We start from the raw sequence: 19,436 nt of genomic DNA on the forward strand, positions 1-19,436 counted from the left end.
TTTTTCTGTGGTGTCTTTGTTTGGTTTTGGTATCAGGGTGATGATGGTCTCATAGAATGAGTTTGGAAGTATCCCTTCCTCTGCCATTTTTGGAAATAGTTTCAGAAGGATAGGTATTAGCCCTTCTCTAAATGTTGGATAGAATTCACCTGTGAAGCCATCTGGTCCTGGACTTTTGTTTGTTGGAAGTTTTTTAATCACAGTTTCAATTTCAGTACTTGTGATCGGTCCATTCATCTTTTCTATTTCATCTTGGTTTAGTCTTGGAAGATTGTGCCTTTCTAAGAATTTGTCCATTTCTTCTAGGTTTTCCATTTTATTGGCATGTAATTGCCTATAGTAGTCTCTTACGATCTTTTGTATTTCTGTGATGTCCATTGTTACTTCTCCTTTTTCATTTCTAATTTTATTGATTTGAGTCTTCTCTCTTTTTTTCTTGATAAGTCTGGCTAAGGGTTTATCAATTTTGTTGATCTTTTCCAAGAACCAGCTTTCTGTTTCATAGATCTTTTCAGTGGTTTTCTTTGTTTCTATTTCATTGATTTCAGCTCTGATCTTTATGATTTCTTTCCTTCTACTAACTTTAGGTCTTGTCTGATCTTCTCTCTCGAGCTGCTTTAGATGTAAAGTTAGCTTGTTTAGTAGAGCTTTTTCTTGTTTCCTGAGGTGGGTTTGTATTGGTATAAACGTTCCTCTTAGAACGGCTTTTGCTGCATCCCATAGGTTTTGGAGTGTCGTATCTTTGTTGTCATTTGCCTCTAGGTAGTTTTTAATTTCTTCTTTGATTTCTTCAGTGATCCATGGGTTATTTGTTTAGTAGCATGTTGTTTAGTTTCCACGTGTTTGCGTTTTTTTGCAGTTTTTTTCTTGTTGTTGATTTCCAATCATATCACATTGTGGCCGGAAAAGAAGTTTGGTATGATTTCAGTTTTCTGAAAGTTACCAAGGTTGGATTTGTAGTGCAGGATGTGCTCAATCTTAGAGAATGTTCCATGTGCACTTGAGAAGAATGTGTATTCTGTTGCTTTTGGATGGAATGCCCTATAAATATGTATGAAGTCCATCTGGTCTAATGCTCCATTCAGGGCCTGTGTTTCCTTATTGATTTTCTGTCTGGCTGATCTGTCCATTGCTGTAAGTGGGATGTTAAAGTCCCCCACTATAATTGTGTTATTGTTGATTTGTCCTTTTAAGGTTGTTAGCAGTTGCCTTATCTATTGCAGTGAACCTGTGTTGGGTGCGTAGATATTTACAATTGTTCTAGCTTCTTCTTGGATTGATCCTTTGGTCATTATGTAGTGACCTTCCTTGTCCCTTAAAATAGTCTTCATTTTAAAGTCTATTTTGTCTGTTATGAGTATTGCTACTCTGTCTTTCTTTTGATTCCCGTTGGCATGGAATATTTTCTTCCATCCTCTCACTTTGAATTTGTGTGTGTCCATAGAAGTGAAGTGGGTCTCTTGAAGAAAGCATGTATATGGATCTTGTTTTTGTATCCATTCAGCCAGTCTATGTCTTTTGGTTGGGGCTTTTAGTCCATTAACATTTATATTTTGCTCACTTGTTGCAAATCATATGTAGTTCAATTAAGCAAATATACATAGAAGCTATCCATCATTATATTAGATATTGAGGATTCCAAGATGTTACAGCCCTATAGAAACTTGACTATGCTGTTATTTTTGTCATATTCTCCTCCACCTCCCTCTCCTCATCCTCCACCTCTTCCTCTTCCCTTATAGTGTCACATAAGGTTGCACTATCTCACACACTAGTAATATGCATTCATTTCAGATAAATGCAAAATATTTCAGTATCATAATTGTAATCCTCACATATCTGTTTATGTAGGTATTATTGAGCTCATTTTACAGATGAGGAATTGTCTTACAGGAATAAAATAATCCTATTTATGTCACATAGTTTAGTAGTTATGGAGCTAGTTCTTAGGCTAATTTCAAAATTCTAAATTCTGTGCTCTCTCTTTGAAGATTTAATTTTCCTAGTTTCTCAGTATTTAGCAATTTCTCAATAAGTTGCCATTGACATGGTTATTTTCTCCCTTGATTTCTGTCATTTCCATATCACCAGTTAGTTTCTTTTTGCTTTTAGTAGTTAAATCCAGGAATAAAGTTTATTTTTTTTGTTGTTGAGTTGTATGAACTGTTTGTATATTTTGGAGATTAAGCTCTTGTTGGTCACATCATTTGCATATATTTTCTCCCATTCTGTAGGTTGTCTTTTTGTTCTATTTATGGTTTCTTTTGCTGTGCAAAATCTTGTAAGTTCAATTAGGTCCCATTTGTTTATTTTCACTTTTATTTCTATTGCTTTGGGAGACTGAGCTAAGAAAAAATTTGAATGGTTTATTTCACAGAATGTTTTGCCTGTGCTTTCTTCTAGGAGTTTTATGGGGTCCTGTCTTATGTTTAAGTCTTTAAAGCATTTCGACTTTATTTTTGTGTATGGTGTGAGGGTGTGTTCTAACTTCATTGATTTACATGTGAGTGTCCCACTTTCCCAACACCACTAGCTGAAGAGACTGTTTTTTTCACATTGCATATTCTTGTCACCTTTGTTGAAGAGTCATTGACTGTATGTGTGTGAGTTTATTTCTGGGCTCTCTATTCCATTCCATTGATCCACATGTCTGTTTTTTTGCCAATACCGCACTATTTTCTTTGTCTTTTTGTGGCTGTACCTTTGGCTTATGGAAATTCCTGGACCACGGCACGCATTTGAGTTATAGCTGCAGTCCTGTGCCTCAGCACCAGATCTTGAGCTGCATCTGCAACCTATGCTGTAGCATGCAGCAATGTTGGATCCTTAACCCACAGAGTGAGGCCAGGGATCGAAGCCACATCCTCACAGAAACAACTTTGAGTCCTTCACCTGCTGCACCACAACAGGAGCTCCCCACCACACCGTTTTGATTACTGTAGCTTTGTAATATTGTCTGAAGTCTGGGAGGCTTATGCCTCTTGCTTTATTCTTTTTCCTCAGGATTACTTTGGCAATTATGGATCTTTTATGGTTCCATATAAAAATTAGGATTATTTGTGTTTTGTGAAAAATGTCATAGGTAATTTTGTAGGGATTGCATTAAATCTGTAGATTGTTTTGGGTAGTATGACCATTTTAACAGTATTATTTTTTCCAGTCCAAGAGCTTGGGATATCTTCCCGTTTATTTGAATTATCTTTGATTTCCTTTATTAATGTTTTATATAGTTCTAAGGGCATATAATTCTTTCACTTCCTTGGTCACATTTATTCCTAAATTTTTTTTTTTTTTTTTTTTACATTCCCTTTCTGATAGTTCATTGTTAGTGTAAAGAAATCCAGCTGGTTTCTTAGGTTCCTGTCGTGGTGCAGTGGTTAACGAATCCGACTAGGAACACTGAGGTTGCGGGTTCGATCCCTGCCCTTGTTCAGTGGGTTAATGATCCGGCATTGCCGTGAGCTGTGGTGTAGGTCGCAGACGCGGCTCGGATCCCACATTGCTGTGGCTCTCGCATAGGCCGGTGGCTATGGTTCCGATTCGACCCCTAACCTGGGAACCTCCATATGCTGCAGGAGCGGCCCAAGAAATAGCAAAAAGACAAAAAAAAAAAAAAAAAAAAAAAAAAGAAATCCAGCTGGTTTCTGTATATTAATCCTGTATCTTGCTATCTTGCTTAATTTATCAGTTCTAGTACTCTTTGTGTGGAGTCTTCAGAATTTTCTATATATAGTATTGTGTCATCTGCATATTATAACAGTATTACCTTTTCCTTTCCAATTTGGGTACATTTTATTTCTTTTTCTTGTCTGATTGCTGTGGCTAGGACTTTTGATACTATATTGAATGAGTGTGGGCATCCTTATCTTGTTCCAGATTTTAGTGGGAAGGCTGTCAGCTTTTTGTTGCTGAGTATTTTCAGCTTTTCATTGTCGATTGTTGGCTGGGGATTTATCATAAATAGCTTTTATTCTGTTGTGATATATTCCCTCAATACCCACTTTGGTAAGAGTTTTTATTATGAGTGACTGTTGAATTTTATCAGATGCTTTTCTGATGATTATGTGGTTTTTGTCTTTTGTTGATGTAGTGTATTACATTGATTTGCATACATTGTGAACTTGGGATGAATCCAACTTTGTTGTGGTATGTGATCTTTTTTATGTATTGTTTGATTCAGTTTGATGATATTTTGCATCAGAGATACTGGTCTGTAATTTTTTTTTTTTTTTTGTGGTATCTTTGTCTGGTTTTGACATTAGGTGGCTTCGTAGAATGTCATTGGGAGTATTCCCTTCTCTTAGTCTTTTGGAAGATTTAAGAAGGATCAGTATAAGTTCTTTCATGTTTGGAAGAATTCATCTGGGAAGCCATCTAGTCCTGGACTTTTGTTTGTAGGAAATTTTTAACTTACAGATTCTGTTTCACTTCTAGTGATTGGTCTGTTCAAATTATCTATTTCTTCTTAATTTATTTTTGGTGGGCTATGTGTTTCTAGAAATACGTCCATTTCTTTGAGGTTGTTGAATTTTTGACATGTAATTGTTCATAATATTTTCTTAGTTTTTTTTATATTTCTGTGGTATCAGTTATTATTTCTCCTTTTTCATTTGTTTATTTGGGTTCTTTTCTTGGCGAGCCTAGCCAGATGTTTGTCAGTTGTGTTTACGCTTTCAAAGCATCAGCTCTTGGTTTTATTGATTTTTTTCTATTTTTTTAAATTTCTACTTTATTTATTTCCTCTCTAATCTTTATTATTTTCTTCCTTCTGCTGATTTTAGGGTTTTTTTTGTTCTTTTTCTAATTTGTTTGGGTGGTAGTTTAGATGGTTCATTTGAGATTTTTCTTTTTTTTTTTTTTTTTTTTTTTGAGGAAGGCCTGTATTGCTGTGAACTTGCCTCAAATAAGTGCTTTTGCTGCACTCTGTGGATTTCTATGGTTTTTTGTTTGTTTGTTTGTTTTGTCTTTTGTCTTTTTAGGGCTGCACCTATGGCATATGGAGGTTCCCAGGCTAGGGGTTGAATCGGAGCTGTAGCCGCTGGCCTACGCCAGAGCCACAGCAATGGGGTTTCCAAGCCTTGTCTGCAATCTACACCACAGCTCATGGCAACACCGGACCCTTAACCCACTGAGCAAGGCCAGGGATCAAACCTGCAACCTCATGGTTCCTAGTAGGATTCATTAACCATTGCGCCATGGTGGGAACTCCCTCTATGGTTGTTTTCTCATTGTCATTTCTTTCAAGGTATTTTTTCATTTCCTCTTTAATTTTTTGTCATTGACCCTTTGGTTTTTTAGTAGCATGTTGTTTATTTAGTCTCCATGTAATTGTTTTTTTTTCTTGTTTCTCTTTCTGTGGTTGCTTCCTAGTTTCCTGTTGTTGTGGTCAGAAAAAGTGCTTGAAATAATTTCTTTTTTTAAAATGATTTTTATTTTTTTCCATCATACTTGGTTTACAGTGTTGAAATAATTTCTGTACTCTTAAATTTGTTGAACTTCATTTTATACCCATGTATGTGGTTAATCCTAGAGAATATTTCATGTGTACTTGAAAAGAATGTGTATTCTGTTTTTTAAAATGTAATGTCCTGAAAATATCAATTATTTCTAACTGTTCTGTTGTATCACTTAGGATCTCTGTTGTCTTATTGATTTTCTGTCTAGAAGATCTGTCTGTTGATGTGAGTGGGGTGTTAAGATCTCCTACTCTTAGTGTATTCAGCAGGTTTTCCCTTTCTGCTTGTAAGTATTTGTTTTATGTATTTGGGTGCTCCTGTATTAGGTGCATATATGTTGCTGAGAATAATATCCTCCTGTTGTATTGATCCTTTTATACATGATTATTTCAGTTTTGATGAAAATACATACTTGAGGCATATTAGATAGGTTATGTTGTTATTTTTCTTTTTAAAGAGAGAAATCTATAAATGGGAAAGACCAGGGCAAATTTTTACTGATATCCCATTTAAAGATATTGAACATGTAGAGATGAGGCTTTAAGAAGGCTAGAACATTCCCCTGCTTTTTTTCTGGCAGTCATATCAGCCACCAGCAAGTTGAATGTTAACTGTTTTGAAGATAGCTACAGTGCAGCTAGTTCTTAAAAATGGGGACACATTGTAGAACTAAAATAAATAACTTCACATTAAACTAATTCTGGTACCAGTGTAATGTATACAAAGCAACGTAATACCCAAAGAACTTTGTCATAAGATTGCCTCATACTGTAAAATGCGTTATCATAGTTCATGAAGAGCACTTTATAGAAAGACCTATTTGAGTTAGAAAAAATGTTTCTGGCTGACATAATTTTGAAACTTAGGCAAGAAAGACTGATGTGAGAGAGACCCTTCCTTCAACACTGTTCTTTTCCTTTCTTTTTTTGGTCTGATAAAATCTTACATCCATTGATTTAAGACTGTTGGAGTTATGGTACTGTTTAGTACCATAATGTGTCATTCTCATTCCAGCTTTGCAGAAAGAACTCAAAAGAATTCTATCTTTGGCTCAAAGAATTGAGTCAGAAGCAGCCCAAGGATTGCATTTTCCGTCTTGTCAGTGATCATTTCATTCAGCAGATAAATCAACAGAATGTCTGATGTGTACTAGGTGGTAAACATGTGTTTTTATGTATATTCTGTCATTTTAAATTCTTATAAGTTATGTATTATTCTCATTTTATGAAAGTTGAAATTTAAGCTGGGAGAGGTCCTACAAAGTGTCACAAAACTGGTACATGATCACAGCTACCTCTATGACTTATGATAAAACTAAGGGAAATAAATTATAGTAAAATTGTCATATTTACACTTTTGAAATATTTCATATATACTTTTCTGTTGTATAATAAACATTTATAGAGCACTTACTTTGTACTGAAGTTAAAGTCATTTTGTCTCAAATGGTACAGTCTTATAATGGAGCTAACACTTGTGAACAAAATCTAGAATATATGTCTTTTAAGAGGAAAGGATAAAATAATGTGAAAATTGAGGGAAAGTTTTGACAATCTTAATCATACATAAATCTTAGTTGTATTAAATGAGTGAATCATTTATGTGAAAGAATCACATTTAGTAAATTTGATGTGGATTGTTTTAATGGTTAAGGGAAAACTGGTTGTATTTAGATTTGGCCACCCCAAATTGTTGTGTCAGACGGCTGATAGTAATCCTGACTCTTCCAATACTGAGGGCTGCAGAAGATAGAGACATGAGCTAGTAAATGTATATTTATCATAAGTAATCAATTACTTTGAAATGTGTCATCAGAATAACTGCTATGATGGCCCCATTATAGCTCTCTTTCAGTTAGGACTCCCATTTCCAGAATGTGTCTGCATAGCTAACCAGGGTATGCTTGAGTGAGAGAGAAAGAGAGAGAGAGAGAAGGAGACAGACACAGACACACACACGAGTGGTTGGGGGAGAAGGGACGTGCATGTTAAAAAGTCTGGAATTTGTCATTTCACAGGAAATGATCATGATTGAAGGGTAGAGGTAGAGAGAAAAGGGTAATTTCGTTTTTATTTCTGTTTACTTCTGTAATAATAGTGATAGCTAGTACTTATTGCTCACTATTTGGCAGGCCCCTATTCTAAGTGCTTTAAATGTTCTCACTCATAGTCAACCCTTACAACAATCCTGTGAAGTACATTATTTTTTCCCTTTTCTTTTCTCTTCCTCCTCCCCACATGTGTATGTGTGTGTATGTAAGTATATACATATGTGTACACACACACACATATTTTTGGGGGTGGGGATATAGGAGAACAAACAGCTTGTTAAATTCACACAAAAAGTAAGTGCTGGAGCCAGAATTTACACCTGGGCAATAAAGCTCCAGAGTATGTCCTCATAAGGACTCCATATTATCTTTCAATATGAGAATGGCTCAGTATGGCAGCTTGTATCCATTGACCAAAAGAAAAGATCATATTCATTTATTATGCTGACTGGCCAATGTTATAAGCAGTCATCACTGTACAGGGCAATATTGAACAATGCCTGTATATGTATTTAGATGGGTAACATATATATATATGTATAGAGAGAGTCATCGTAATATCACATCTTATGTAGGGGTTTGGCTCTACATAAAGATAGCATGACCGTGTACCGTCAAAGTACCACTTAAAAAATTCTTAAGTTTAGGGGAACTTGCTGCACTGGAGGTTGACATATTATTTTTTTCAATAAGTTTTTCAAAACTAGTTTTTCTCCCATAGTGATACTGGTCACCATTTCTCAAGTTATCACCAGATGCCTAACATTAAACCTTGGCATCACTTCATTTGACAGGATGCATAAACCACTGAAAATTCACATCTGCCAACTCATGTTTACTGCTGTTCATATTTTATTGTGTTGAATGGTGGGTTGCAATATTTAAATTTTTTACTTCCTCTTTTTTTTCCCCTAAGCACATACAGATGAATTCCCATGTTAGCATAAGTATGGTGATGTTATTCTGCTGAACTCACACACATATTTGCATAGCTGATTTTGTTGTTTTTGCATAAACAGGCCTTTCCCTAGGAGGTAACAACAGTTAGCAGTTTGGTTGCATTTTCTTGCAGACCTTATTTTATGTATGAACTGCATGTGTATGTACCTATAGAAATTATAGTTTTTGGTCTTACCCCGTAAATGTTTTCTTACTGTACATATTATGCATATACAAACAGTTTTCTTTTTGTCATGTCAGTGTATGTAAAGCTGCTACTTTTTTTTTTTTTGTCTTTTGTCCTTTTTTAGGGCTGTACCTGTGGCATATGGGGGTCCCAGGCTAGGGGCCTAATCAGAGCTACAGCAGCCTGCCTATGCCAGAGACACAGCAACACCAAATCTGAACTGCGTCTGCGACCTACACCACAGCCCATGGCAACGCTGGATCTTTATCCCACTGAGTGAGGCCAGGGATTGAACCTGAAACCTCATGGTTCCTAGTCGGATTCGTTTCCGCTGAGCCATGATGGGAACTCCAAAAGCTGCTACATTTTTTAAAAAATAGATGCATTATATTCCTCAGATTAATTGTGGCATAATTTGCTAAACTTTTGTTTAATTATAATGATAAACATTTTATTTAAAATAATTATATAATTAAATAATGTAATCAATGTAATTAAATAAACTTAAGACCGCTTTGACCATCTGCCTTAATCCTAAGCTTCTCTCAGGAGGTAACAGTTAACATTTTGATATATTGCAGAACAAACTATTTTTGTGCATTCCATGTATATGTATGTACCTGTATAAATGAATAGTGTTTGGATTTTTGCCCATAAATGATTACATGCTGTAGTATTGTTTTTCAACATGATTGTGCTTGTTTTTTTTGTTTTTACTCAACAACAGGTCTTGTGGATCTTCCCATCCTGATATTGATGTATCACACTCTTGAATTGGTCTTGTATAATATTCCATAGCACAAGTGATCATGGTTTGTTTAACTGCTCCTCAGATGATGATTATTTAGGTTGTTTTCATTTTTTTCACAGCTTTATAAACAGCACTGCTTTAATACTCTTGTATGAAAACTCCTTGGGTACTTGAGTCAATTTTAAATTAAAATTTTTAATTGATAACTGCCAAATTGTTTTTCAAAATGGCTTTACTTGTTATTATTCTGGAACATTTCTTTTTTTTTTTTTTTTCTGCCATGTTTTTTAATAGTGCCCAACCTAGTGAATGTGAGATGATATCTTATTATAATTTTGACTTGTATTTCCCTGATTATTAGGGATGTTGAATATCTTTATATGTGCATTGGCCATTTGTGTATCATCTGCCGGGGCCAGCTCAGCAGGATGGGGCTGAAGAACGGGTGCTGTGGAACTTAAGGAAAAATAGTTAACATAAAACAAGACACAGAGACATTTATCTTAAGTAAAGGTGGGAGCTGGGGGACTCAAGGTCTCAGGGACCAAGAGCGCAGGACTCAAGGTCTCAGGGACCAAGAGCACCAGGGAACTCCAGATCTCAGGGACCAAGAGCCTATTCTGGAACATTTCATCAGCTTTTTTTGTGCTTCTTGACCTTGACATTGTTAAAATATAGGCTAGGTGGGTTTTTTGTTTTTGTTGTTTATTTTTTCAGAATAGCCCTCAATTTGCGTGTCTGGTTATATTAGTTCAGTTATACCTTTTCGGTAGAAATACTGCAGAAGTGATGATGTGTTTGTTTTTTTTTTTTTTTTTGTTTTTTTTTTGCTATTTCTTGGGCCGCTCCTGCAGCATATGGAGGTTCCCAGGCTAGGGGTTGAATTGGAGATGTAGCCACCGGCCTATGCCAGAGCCACAGCAACGCAGGATCCGAGCCGCGTCTGCAACCTACACCACAGCTCACGGCAACGCCGGATCGTTAACCCACTGAGCAAGGGCAGGGACCGAACCCGCAACCTCATGGTTCCTAGTCGGATTCCTTAACCACTGCGCCACGATGGGAACTCCCTGATGTGTTTTTAGTACATAATATCAGGAGTCACCTGTTTACAGTGATGTATACAAGGATTATCCCTTCTAAACTTATTATTCCCCTCCCTAATTAGTAAATAATTAGGAAGTATTTGAGATGATGTAAATACCTATTCTTCATCATCTCCTTTGCCTCTGGGTTTATTTTGTTATTCTGTTTCAAGCCTGTCATATTGAAAATTTAGTTATTTCAGGCTTTATTTTCTATAGTACTTTAGATTATAAATTTTTTTTTCCCACTGTACAGCAAGGGGGTCAGTTTATCCTTACATGTATACATTACAATTACATTTTTCCCCCACCCTTTCTTCTGTTGCAACATGAGTATCTAGACATAGTTCTCAATTAAATTTTTCTTAATATATCACTTTGATGTATCAACTGACCTACTTATAGTAAGGTTGAGAATGAAAGGAGATGGTAGCTGGGGAAATTTTTTATAATAATGTGCTATTAGGAAACTGACAATAATATCCTGAACACAGTATTTTAAAGGTGCCCCAAATCACTCATGTCTTAACACAGTGTTTCCAGTTTTGATTTAAAGAACAAAAGATATGATTTATGGTCATGATCATCACTTATGAGTAATAATAATTTATAGAAAATTAAGAAATTAAGATGTGTATTTCTTTAGTGCCACTGGTACCTCAGGACTTGTTTAATATACAGTATATCAGACCACTGTTTTGCTTTATCATTTCAGGAGCAGCAGCAATGGCATGGAAGAATCCTCTCTCCAGCTGGTTTACTGCTATGCTCCACTGCTTTGGGGGAGGAATTTTATCTTGTATACTGCTTGCAGAGCCTCCACTGAGGTTTCTTGCAAACAACACAAATATATTGCTGGCATCTTCAATTTGGTAAGCTACTGATGTGGTGAATTATGAGAGATTTTAAAAATTGTTCTGTAAATTATTAGTAAACGGAATTTCTTTCTTTAAAAAATATTTTATGTTCTTGAAAAGTTAATGCATGTGCAAGGGAAGGAACCCAAATAATGACAAAAGTTTTAAGTGCAAAGAATGTCTCTTTCTCACCTTTCTGCCTTGTCCTTTCCTAGAGGGAGGTATTGTTACCATTGTATTATGCATCTTTAGTGGAAGCATTTCAACTATGAAAGGGCATCGGATATTTGACCCCAAACAGTTGATCTTGTGAACCTAACCCAATGACAGAATAATCAAGAATGTCATCAACTAAGAGTTCTCATTGTGGCTCAGTGGGTTACAAACCTGACTAGTATTCATGAGGATGTGGGTTCAATCCCTGGCCTTGCTCAGTAAGTTAAGGATCTGGCATTACTGTGGCTGTGGCTATGGCTGTGGCCAGCAGCTGTAGCTCCTATTTGACACCTAGCCTGGAGACTTCCATATGCCACAGGTACAGCCTTAAAAAGCAAAAAAAAGGATTGTGGTCTGTTCAACAGAAAGTTCAAGAGATTGCAAGTGATTGTGATTTATGTTTATGGTAATATTTATGGTAATATGTTCTTGTCATATTCTTTGTTGGACTTTTCATAGGTTTATGAAATTTAACATTAATTTTGTGTTCAATTTAGTTTTGAAATAAAAAAATGTTAGTAAGAATTGCCCTGCGTTCTTACAAATTCAAATTCAGTTATCTTAAAAGGATTGATCCATCAAGTTAAAAAAAAAAGTATAACTACAAGTTAGAGAGCTTTGTTATATATAAAGCAAAAATTATACTTTTGATTAAAAACCATATCAATGAAATATATGTTAGGAACCCTTACAGTTAATTTTCATTGTGATAATTTTAAAGAATAAGTAATCAGTCATAGAAGGAAATATAAATAGTAGTAGGAATGGGAAAAAGTAATAATTTGAATCTATAACAGTAGAAACTATTAAGAGGAGAATGATAAATTTGAGAGCTGATATTTATTGAGTTGTTACCTATGTTAGCTAAATTTTTTATATTCATTGTCATATTTAATCACAAGAGTCCTATGAGGTAGATATTATTATTTTCATTTGAAAAGTGAGAAAACTGAGGCACAGAGAAGCTTTGCTCCAATTTTCATATTTAGTAGGGAGTTCCCATTGTGGCTCAGCAGGTTGCAAACCTGACTGTATCCATAAGGATGCTGGTACAATCCCTGCCCTCACTCGGTGAGTTAAGGATCTGGCATTGCCGTGAGCTGTGGTGTAGGTCGCAGATGTGGCTTGGATCTGGCGTTGCTGTGGCTGTGGTATAGGCTGGCAACTGCAGCTCTGATTCGACCCCTATCCATATGCTGTGGGTGCGTCCTGAAAAAAGCAAAAAAAAAAAAAAAAAAAAAAAAAAATCATATTTAGTAAATGATTGAGCTAGAATTGAAACCAGAAGTTTGACTTTAGAGCCTTGACACTTAACAGCCCTGTCTCTCAATGATTTGTTTAACTATCTCTCGAAGTATAGCCTTCCAGTTGCTATGTGTTTTAAAACACTCTCTCAAGGACCTTTATTTCTATAGCAATATTTTCAAAGGATATGAGCACTTTGGAGGACTTTTCTATGTGTGTAGATGCTGAAACTATATGAAAGGGAATTCAGGGAGTTCCTCTTGTAGCTCAGTGGGTTAAGAACCCAACTAGTATCCTTGAGGGTGTGGGTACGATCCCTGGCCTTGCTCAGTGGGTTAAGAATCAGACATTGTGGTGAACTGTGGTGCGGGTCACAGTTTCGGCTCAGATCCTGCGTTGTGGCTACAGCCTAGGCTAGAACCTATAGCTCCAATTCGACCCCTAGCCTGAGAACTTCCATATGCTGTGGGTGTGACCCTAAAAAGAAAAAAAAAAAAGTATGGTATCCAGAATCTGACACTTTTCATCACTTCCACTTCTACTCCTGTATACTAACTACCACTATTTCTTGTGTGGACAGTGGCAGTAGCTTCCTAAGTGGTCTAGCTCCTTTCATTATCCCCTTGAACCTATTCTTCACATAATAGATAAAGTGATTATTTTAAAGAACATATTATTCCTATGCTCAGTTTCTTATTAAGAAGAAAATTCCAAACTTTTACCATGGCCTATAAGACCCTTTAAAATTGTTCCTTCCATTCTCTTTCTACTCCTATTCAGTCTGCTCTAGTCACATTGGCTTTGCCATTCTTGAATACAAATGTGTTCTACCTCAGTGCCTCTGTGTTTGCTCTCTTTTCTCTGTAATGTTCTTTTCCCAGAAATCTCATGTTTTCTTTTTTTAGAGAGGTCTTCTCTGAAAAAAATAACCTCATCTTCTATGGCTATCACATCATATACTTCTTTTTTTTTTTTTCCTTCCTAGACTTATTACTGTCTGACATGTTGTCTGTTTATTTCTTTTTATGTTGGTTTGCCTCACTCCACTAGAATAATAGCCTATCAAGCAGAAATCTTTTGTTAACTGTGTGCCAACTACTGTTCCAGGTTCAGTAAATACATTGCTAAAGGAATGGACTGCTTTGTGTTATTATATTAAATGTGATTTCTGTAATTGAATAGCCAGAAATTACAGTTCTTGATTAATTACTTAATTAAATGAAATCAAATTGCTTTTCTTTAAATGTATGCTTTAGACTGAAAGTAAAAGGTATGTTAGAAATGGAAAACAAGAAATGCAATTTTATGTAGTAAATTAATAGTATGGTATTTAATTACTTGTTAACCTCATATCTTTTATTATCTCCATTTTTACATAAAAGAAAATCGAGGCTTGAAGAAGTTGGTAAATGACAGGGTCTGGGTATCAGTTTAGCATAGTTTTAACTAAGAAGAGTTTTCATTATGAACAATATGTGTTTTTTAATTTAAAAACTTCAATATTGAGTAGATACAAAGGAATATTTATAAAAACATGCAAACTATAAAGAATTGTGGTATAATAAAAACTTGTATGTCCATCTTAGATTAAGAAAAAATTCCATTTACAAAAACATTTTATTATAAAGTGGAAATTCAGAAAACCACAAAGCCCAGATATATGGCCTAATGAATTATTGTTAGGTATATCCTTGAAACCATGACCCAAGTCAAGAAATAAAGCTTTGCAGTCCATCCCAGAAGTTCCTTCTCTGTGTCAGACTCCAATCACAACCCCCTTCCTACCTTAAATAACCATTATAATAACACACCATTATCCTGACTTTATGGTAATCAATTCTTTGCATATTTTTATAATTTAATCATCCAGATGTTCATTCCTAGACACTATAATTTAGTTATGCTCATTGAAAAATTTAGTGTCTCTTGTCTCTTTTTAAAAAGAATATGTTCCTCTTGTATTCTTTTTTTCCCCTTATGGTTTCTCTCTTGAAGAACCAGAGTCATTTGCCATGTAGACTTTCCAAAGTTGTGAGTTTGCTGATTGCATATTTATGGTTGCAGATCATTATATTCTTCTGTTCGCTTTGTTTCCTGAAAATTGGCAGATTGATCCAGAATCCAAATCAGATTTAGGTTCGATCTCTTTATTTAGTAAGACTCTAAGAGGCCCCACATGTCTTAATTATCTTTTTTTTGTTGTTGACATTAGCACTCTTTTACACTTAATGACTATTGTCTATTAAATAATTGAGAATTACAAAATGGCAATAGTGTATCTTCTTTGTTGGAATAGTATTATAAATAATTCCCACTAATCATCTATTATTTGTTACCCAGTTGTATAGTTTTATAGGAAGGGTAGGAAGAATACTTGATTCTTTCTTTGTGTGCCAGTTTTCAAGATAATGTATTAATCCCCTGCTAGTCTCCAAAGGCGACTGGTTTTTAATGTTTTTTTTTTTTTTCTTTGATGAGTCTTTATTTATTTATTTATTTATTTATTTATTTGTAGTTATTTATTTTTTGTCTTTTTGACTTTTCTAGGGCCGCACCCACGCATATGGAGGTTCCCAGGCTAGGGGTCTGATCGGAACTGTAGCTGCTGGCCTACACCAGAGCCACAGCAACAAGGGATCCGAGCCATGTCTCTGACCTACACCACAGCTCATGGCAATGCTGGATCCTTAAGTCACTGAGCAAGGCCAGGGATCAAACCCATAATCTCATGATTCCTATTCAGATTCGTTAACCACTGAGCCATGACGGGAACTCCTTAATTTTTTTTGTTTGGATTTTTTGTTTGTTTTTTAGTAAGAACTCATGGTCATAAACGTATCTTATGGATTTCAATAAATTGGAGTTTTCTCATTGAAACTCACATTGTTTCATCATTGGCCAGTGGAAATTTCTTCAGGTTGTCTCTTAAGACTTTAAGCAGCTTTCTTGGTACTCAATATAAGATTCATCTTGTACTTTTTTCTGAAGTTACTCATTTCTTCTGTAAGAAGTTCTGGTTCCTTTAGTGAGAAATGGACATGTTCATTATTACTGAATTGGTTATTGTTTCTAGGCTTTTTCAGTGGACAGAGCTAGGAAAAATAAGGATATAATAATTCATGAGCTCCTTTGATATTTCTAATTCAAATTCAAGATCATAGAACTTTTATTTAACCTTTCTTCATTATATATGTATCTTCTTTCTTCCACACTAAGAATTTTGTTTCTTAAGCATACAAGACATGATAGAATTAGGATATTCTAACACTGTTCATTTATTCTGTATCATTCATGCAGTATATAGTAGTTTAGAGTAACAAGTATGAATACCACCACTGATATGATTACTGAAAATATAAATTTTTTACACATACACTTCTCATTCTCTTCCTGTTTTAAAGATGGATTACTATTCTACACTGTCATGGAATAGTCATATGTACTATACTCCTCTGTACTTAATCCCCATTCAGTCTTAGTTTTATAGCTAACTGTATATTTAATGCTTACCACCAGTCCTTATGTCTTTGTCTTTGGTAGTTTTGATTATCTGAAGCTTTTTCTCTAATAAAGTCATCTAGAATAGTAGTCCCTGAGAATGTTAATGTTTGTGTCTTTTGTACTTGAATGTCAGGTTTATTGCGTATAAGATCATACTTTGTCTTTGAGTGTTTTAAATGTTACTCAGTTTTCTTGTGTTATAAAGCATTGTGGTGAAAAACTTAGAATCATTTAATTTTCTTTCCCTTATAAGTCACACATTCTTCTTTTCTAGATGCTTAATAGTTTTTTTTTTTATTAAAGTCTGATAAATATGTCTAACTATTGGTCATACAGGGTCAGTATTCTTAGGTATGTGGTCTGTTCTTTTTAGTAGTTACACTTTTTTTTTTGTCTTTTTAGAACCGCACCTGTGGCATATGGAGGTTCCCAGGCTAGGTGCCTAATTGGAGCTGTAGCCGCCCAGCCTACGCCACAGCCACACCCATGACAGATCGGAGCTGCGTCTGCAGCCTACACCACAGCTCACTGCAATGCCGGATCCTTGCCCATTGAGTGACTCTAGGGATCAAACCTGCAACCTCATGGTTCCTACTTGGATTTGTTTCCACTGCACCACAATGGGAACTCCAGTTTTTTTTTTTAGTTTTTTAATTGAGAAAGTTATTTTAGTATTTGTACTCTCCTCTTGCCTTGGTTTTCTTCAGGAACTCCTATTGGCTTTTTTTTTTTTTTTTTTTTTGCCTTCAATAAACCTTTTTTAATCTGTCTTATTTTAAAATTAAAGATGTTTTCCTGAGTTCCTGTCGTAGCACAGTAGAAATGAATCCAACTGGAACCATGAGGTTGCAGGTTCGATCCCTGGCCTCACTCCAGGGGGTTAAGGATCCCGCGTGGCTGTGAGTTGTGGTGTAGGTTGCAGATGTGGTTCAGATCTGGCATTGCTGTGGCTCTGGTGTAGGCTGGCAGCAACAGCTCTGATTCCACCCCTAGTCTGGGAACCTCCATATGCTGTGGGTGTGGCCCTAGAAAGACAAATAAATAAATAAATAAAAACAAAATTAGAAGTTCTAAATTTTTTTTTTAAAGTTTTCTTTTTTCCTTTTTATTTCTTTTAAGGCACATATGTGTGTGTGTGTGTGTGTGTGTGTGTGTGTGTGGTATCACTTTCTTAATATCTTTAGCTTGTTTTGAAATAGGAGGTTGCAGTTTTGATCTGTTTTGTGGACTCATTTTCTTGAGTACTTTCATTGTAGGGATTTTTTTTTTTCCTATCATGAAAAAATTTGTATAGGATTTGACATTGATACTTTTATGTTGGTCATTTTTATGTGGACTCAGGTTTCTTGAACTTTCAAGATAAGGTAGAATTCAGGGAAGATTTTCTGACTTTATAGAATGCTGTATCTGTTGTTTTTATATAGTGTTCAAAAGCTGATGGCCTGCTTTCTGAGATTTCCTGAGTCTTTTCCCCTCCCCTAGTTTGATCTGGACCTTCTCCTTTTGTTGATACATCCTTCACAGTTTTGATTCTACACCAGCTGTTTCTTCTTTTTGTGGTGCCTGGATGAATCAATTTTCAAAGTTCACAGGGACTACACTGGTCCAACCCTTTCAGGTCTTCTCATTATGCATCCCTTTGTCTCAGTTGGTATTGGGTATGTCAGAATCCCTTCCATTTTCTGCTGCTTTTGTTGTTTTTCTCAAATTGGCCTGCTGTGTTTTCTAGTGAATACCCATTAGCTATTTTGCAGCTGTTTTGTTAAGTCCAGTAGTTGCCACCTTGCTGCTTTCTTCTTTCTGCCAAGCAGTGTAGGTCTTGTGGATGCTGGTGATTTGCCTCTACTCATTTGCATTTTGGGATTTGAAGGGATACCTTGTTGCATAGTTTTGTTGTAAGTGCTGTGGATGGGGTTTTGACTTTGCTATCTAGTTGCCCTGTGTGTTTTTATGTGGCAATTTGACTAGATCGCAGTCTGCAACTACTGCTACCACCATCTACAAACCCTTGCCATTAGTTTTGAGTTCCCTCGTGTGACCCTCCAACCCTAGTTTGATCCCATTTCCATTCTTTCTTACTCAGAGGTAATCATTACCCTTAATTTTGTACCTATCATTCCTTTACTTTTCTATGTAATTCTGGCATGTGTTTATATTCCTAAGCAATATAGTCGTTGAAAGTTTTATAAATGAGATCATATGTATGTATTTTTCAGTGACTTACCTTTTTCGTTGAACCTCTGTTCCTGAGGTTGTCTTACTGTATATAGTTGTAATTTATTAATTTTCACTACTGTTTAGCATATCAGAAAGAATTGTCGTAATATATTCACCCATTTCTCTGTTGACAGAGAGTTGTTTCTAGGGTTTTTTTTTTCCCCTCCCATTACAGTGTTGCTAAGAGCATGATGTACATGGTCAAGATTTTTTCTTGGTGTATGCTTAAGAGTAGACTTATTGGGTTATAGTGAATGTGATTCTTAAGCTCTACCAGATAATGAAGAATCATTTCCCAAAGTAGTTATACTAATTTACATTTCTGCTAGTATTGCACCTAACCTAAGAACTGGGCTTTACCAGTAATTTAAATATATTTATCTCTCCCACCCCGTCTCTCTGCACTTTTCCCACAGATAACCTCTACCCTGTTTGTGTTTAATTTTACCTTTAAAAAAAAGGTGTATGTTGGAGTTCCCGTCGTGGCTCAGTGGTTAATGAATCTGACTAGGAACCATGAGGTTTCGGGTTTGATCCTGGCCTTGCTCAGTGGGTTAAGGATCTGGTGTTGCCGTGAGCTGTGGTGTAAGTTGCAGATGCGGCTCAGATCCCGTGTTGCTGTGGCTCTGGTGTAGGCTGGCGACTCAACCCCTAGCCTGGGAACCTCCATATGCTGCAGAAGCAGCCCTAGAAATGGCAAAAAGACAAAAAAAAAAAAAAAAAGTATGTCTTATATATGAATATATAAAGAATAGATTTTTTAGTTTTATTTGGTTATGTCCATGTTTTAAAATGGGTTATCCTACTCTATGCAGTTCTCTAGGACTTTTTTTTTTTTTCCACTCAACATTATGTTACTAAGATTCATCTGTGTTTTGCTTGTAGCTTTAGTACATATCTTCTCATTGCTGTATAATCCATTATATTAATAC

The 19,436-nt window shown here is 35.6% G+C and overlaps 1 protein-coding gene across 1 annotated transcript in view; it reads left to right on the top strand.

Moving 5' to 3' along the window:
• TMEM38B (transmembrane protein 38B) overlaps positions 1-19,436 on the top strand; it is a 50,573-nt gene that overhangs the window by 6,068 nt on the left and 25,069 nt on the right. Inside the window, exon 2 of the mRNA NM_001190164.1 lies at positions 11,184-11,340. Within this exon, the coding sequence (NP_001177093.1) occupies positions 11,184-11,340 (157 nt within the window). The remainder of the gene's footprint in view (positions 1-11,183; positions 11,341-19,436) is intronic.

Source organism: Sus scrofa, chromosome 1 (genome assembly GCF_000003025.6).
Source record: "Sus scrofa isolate TJ Tabasco breed Duroc chromosome 1, Sscrofa11.1, whole genome shotgun sequence".
NCBI lineage: Eukaryota > Metazoa > Chordata > Mammalia > Artiodactyla > Suidae > Sus > Sus scrofa.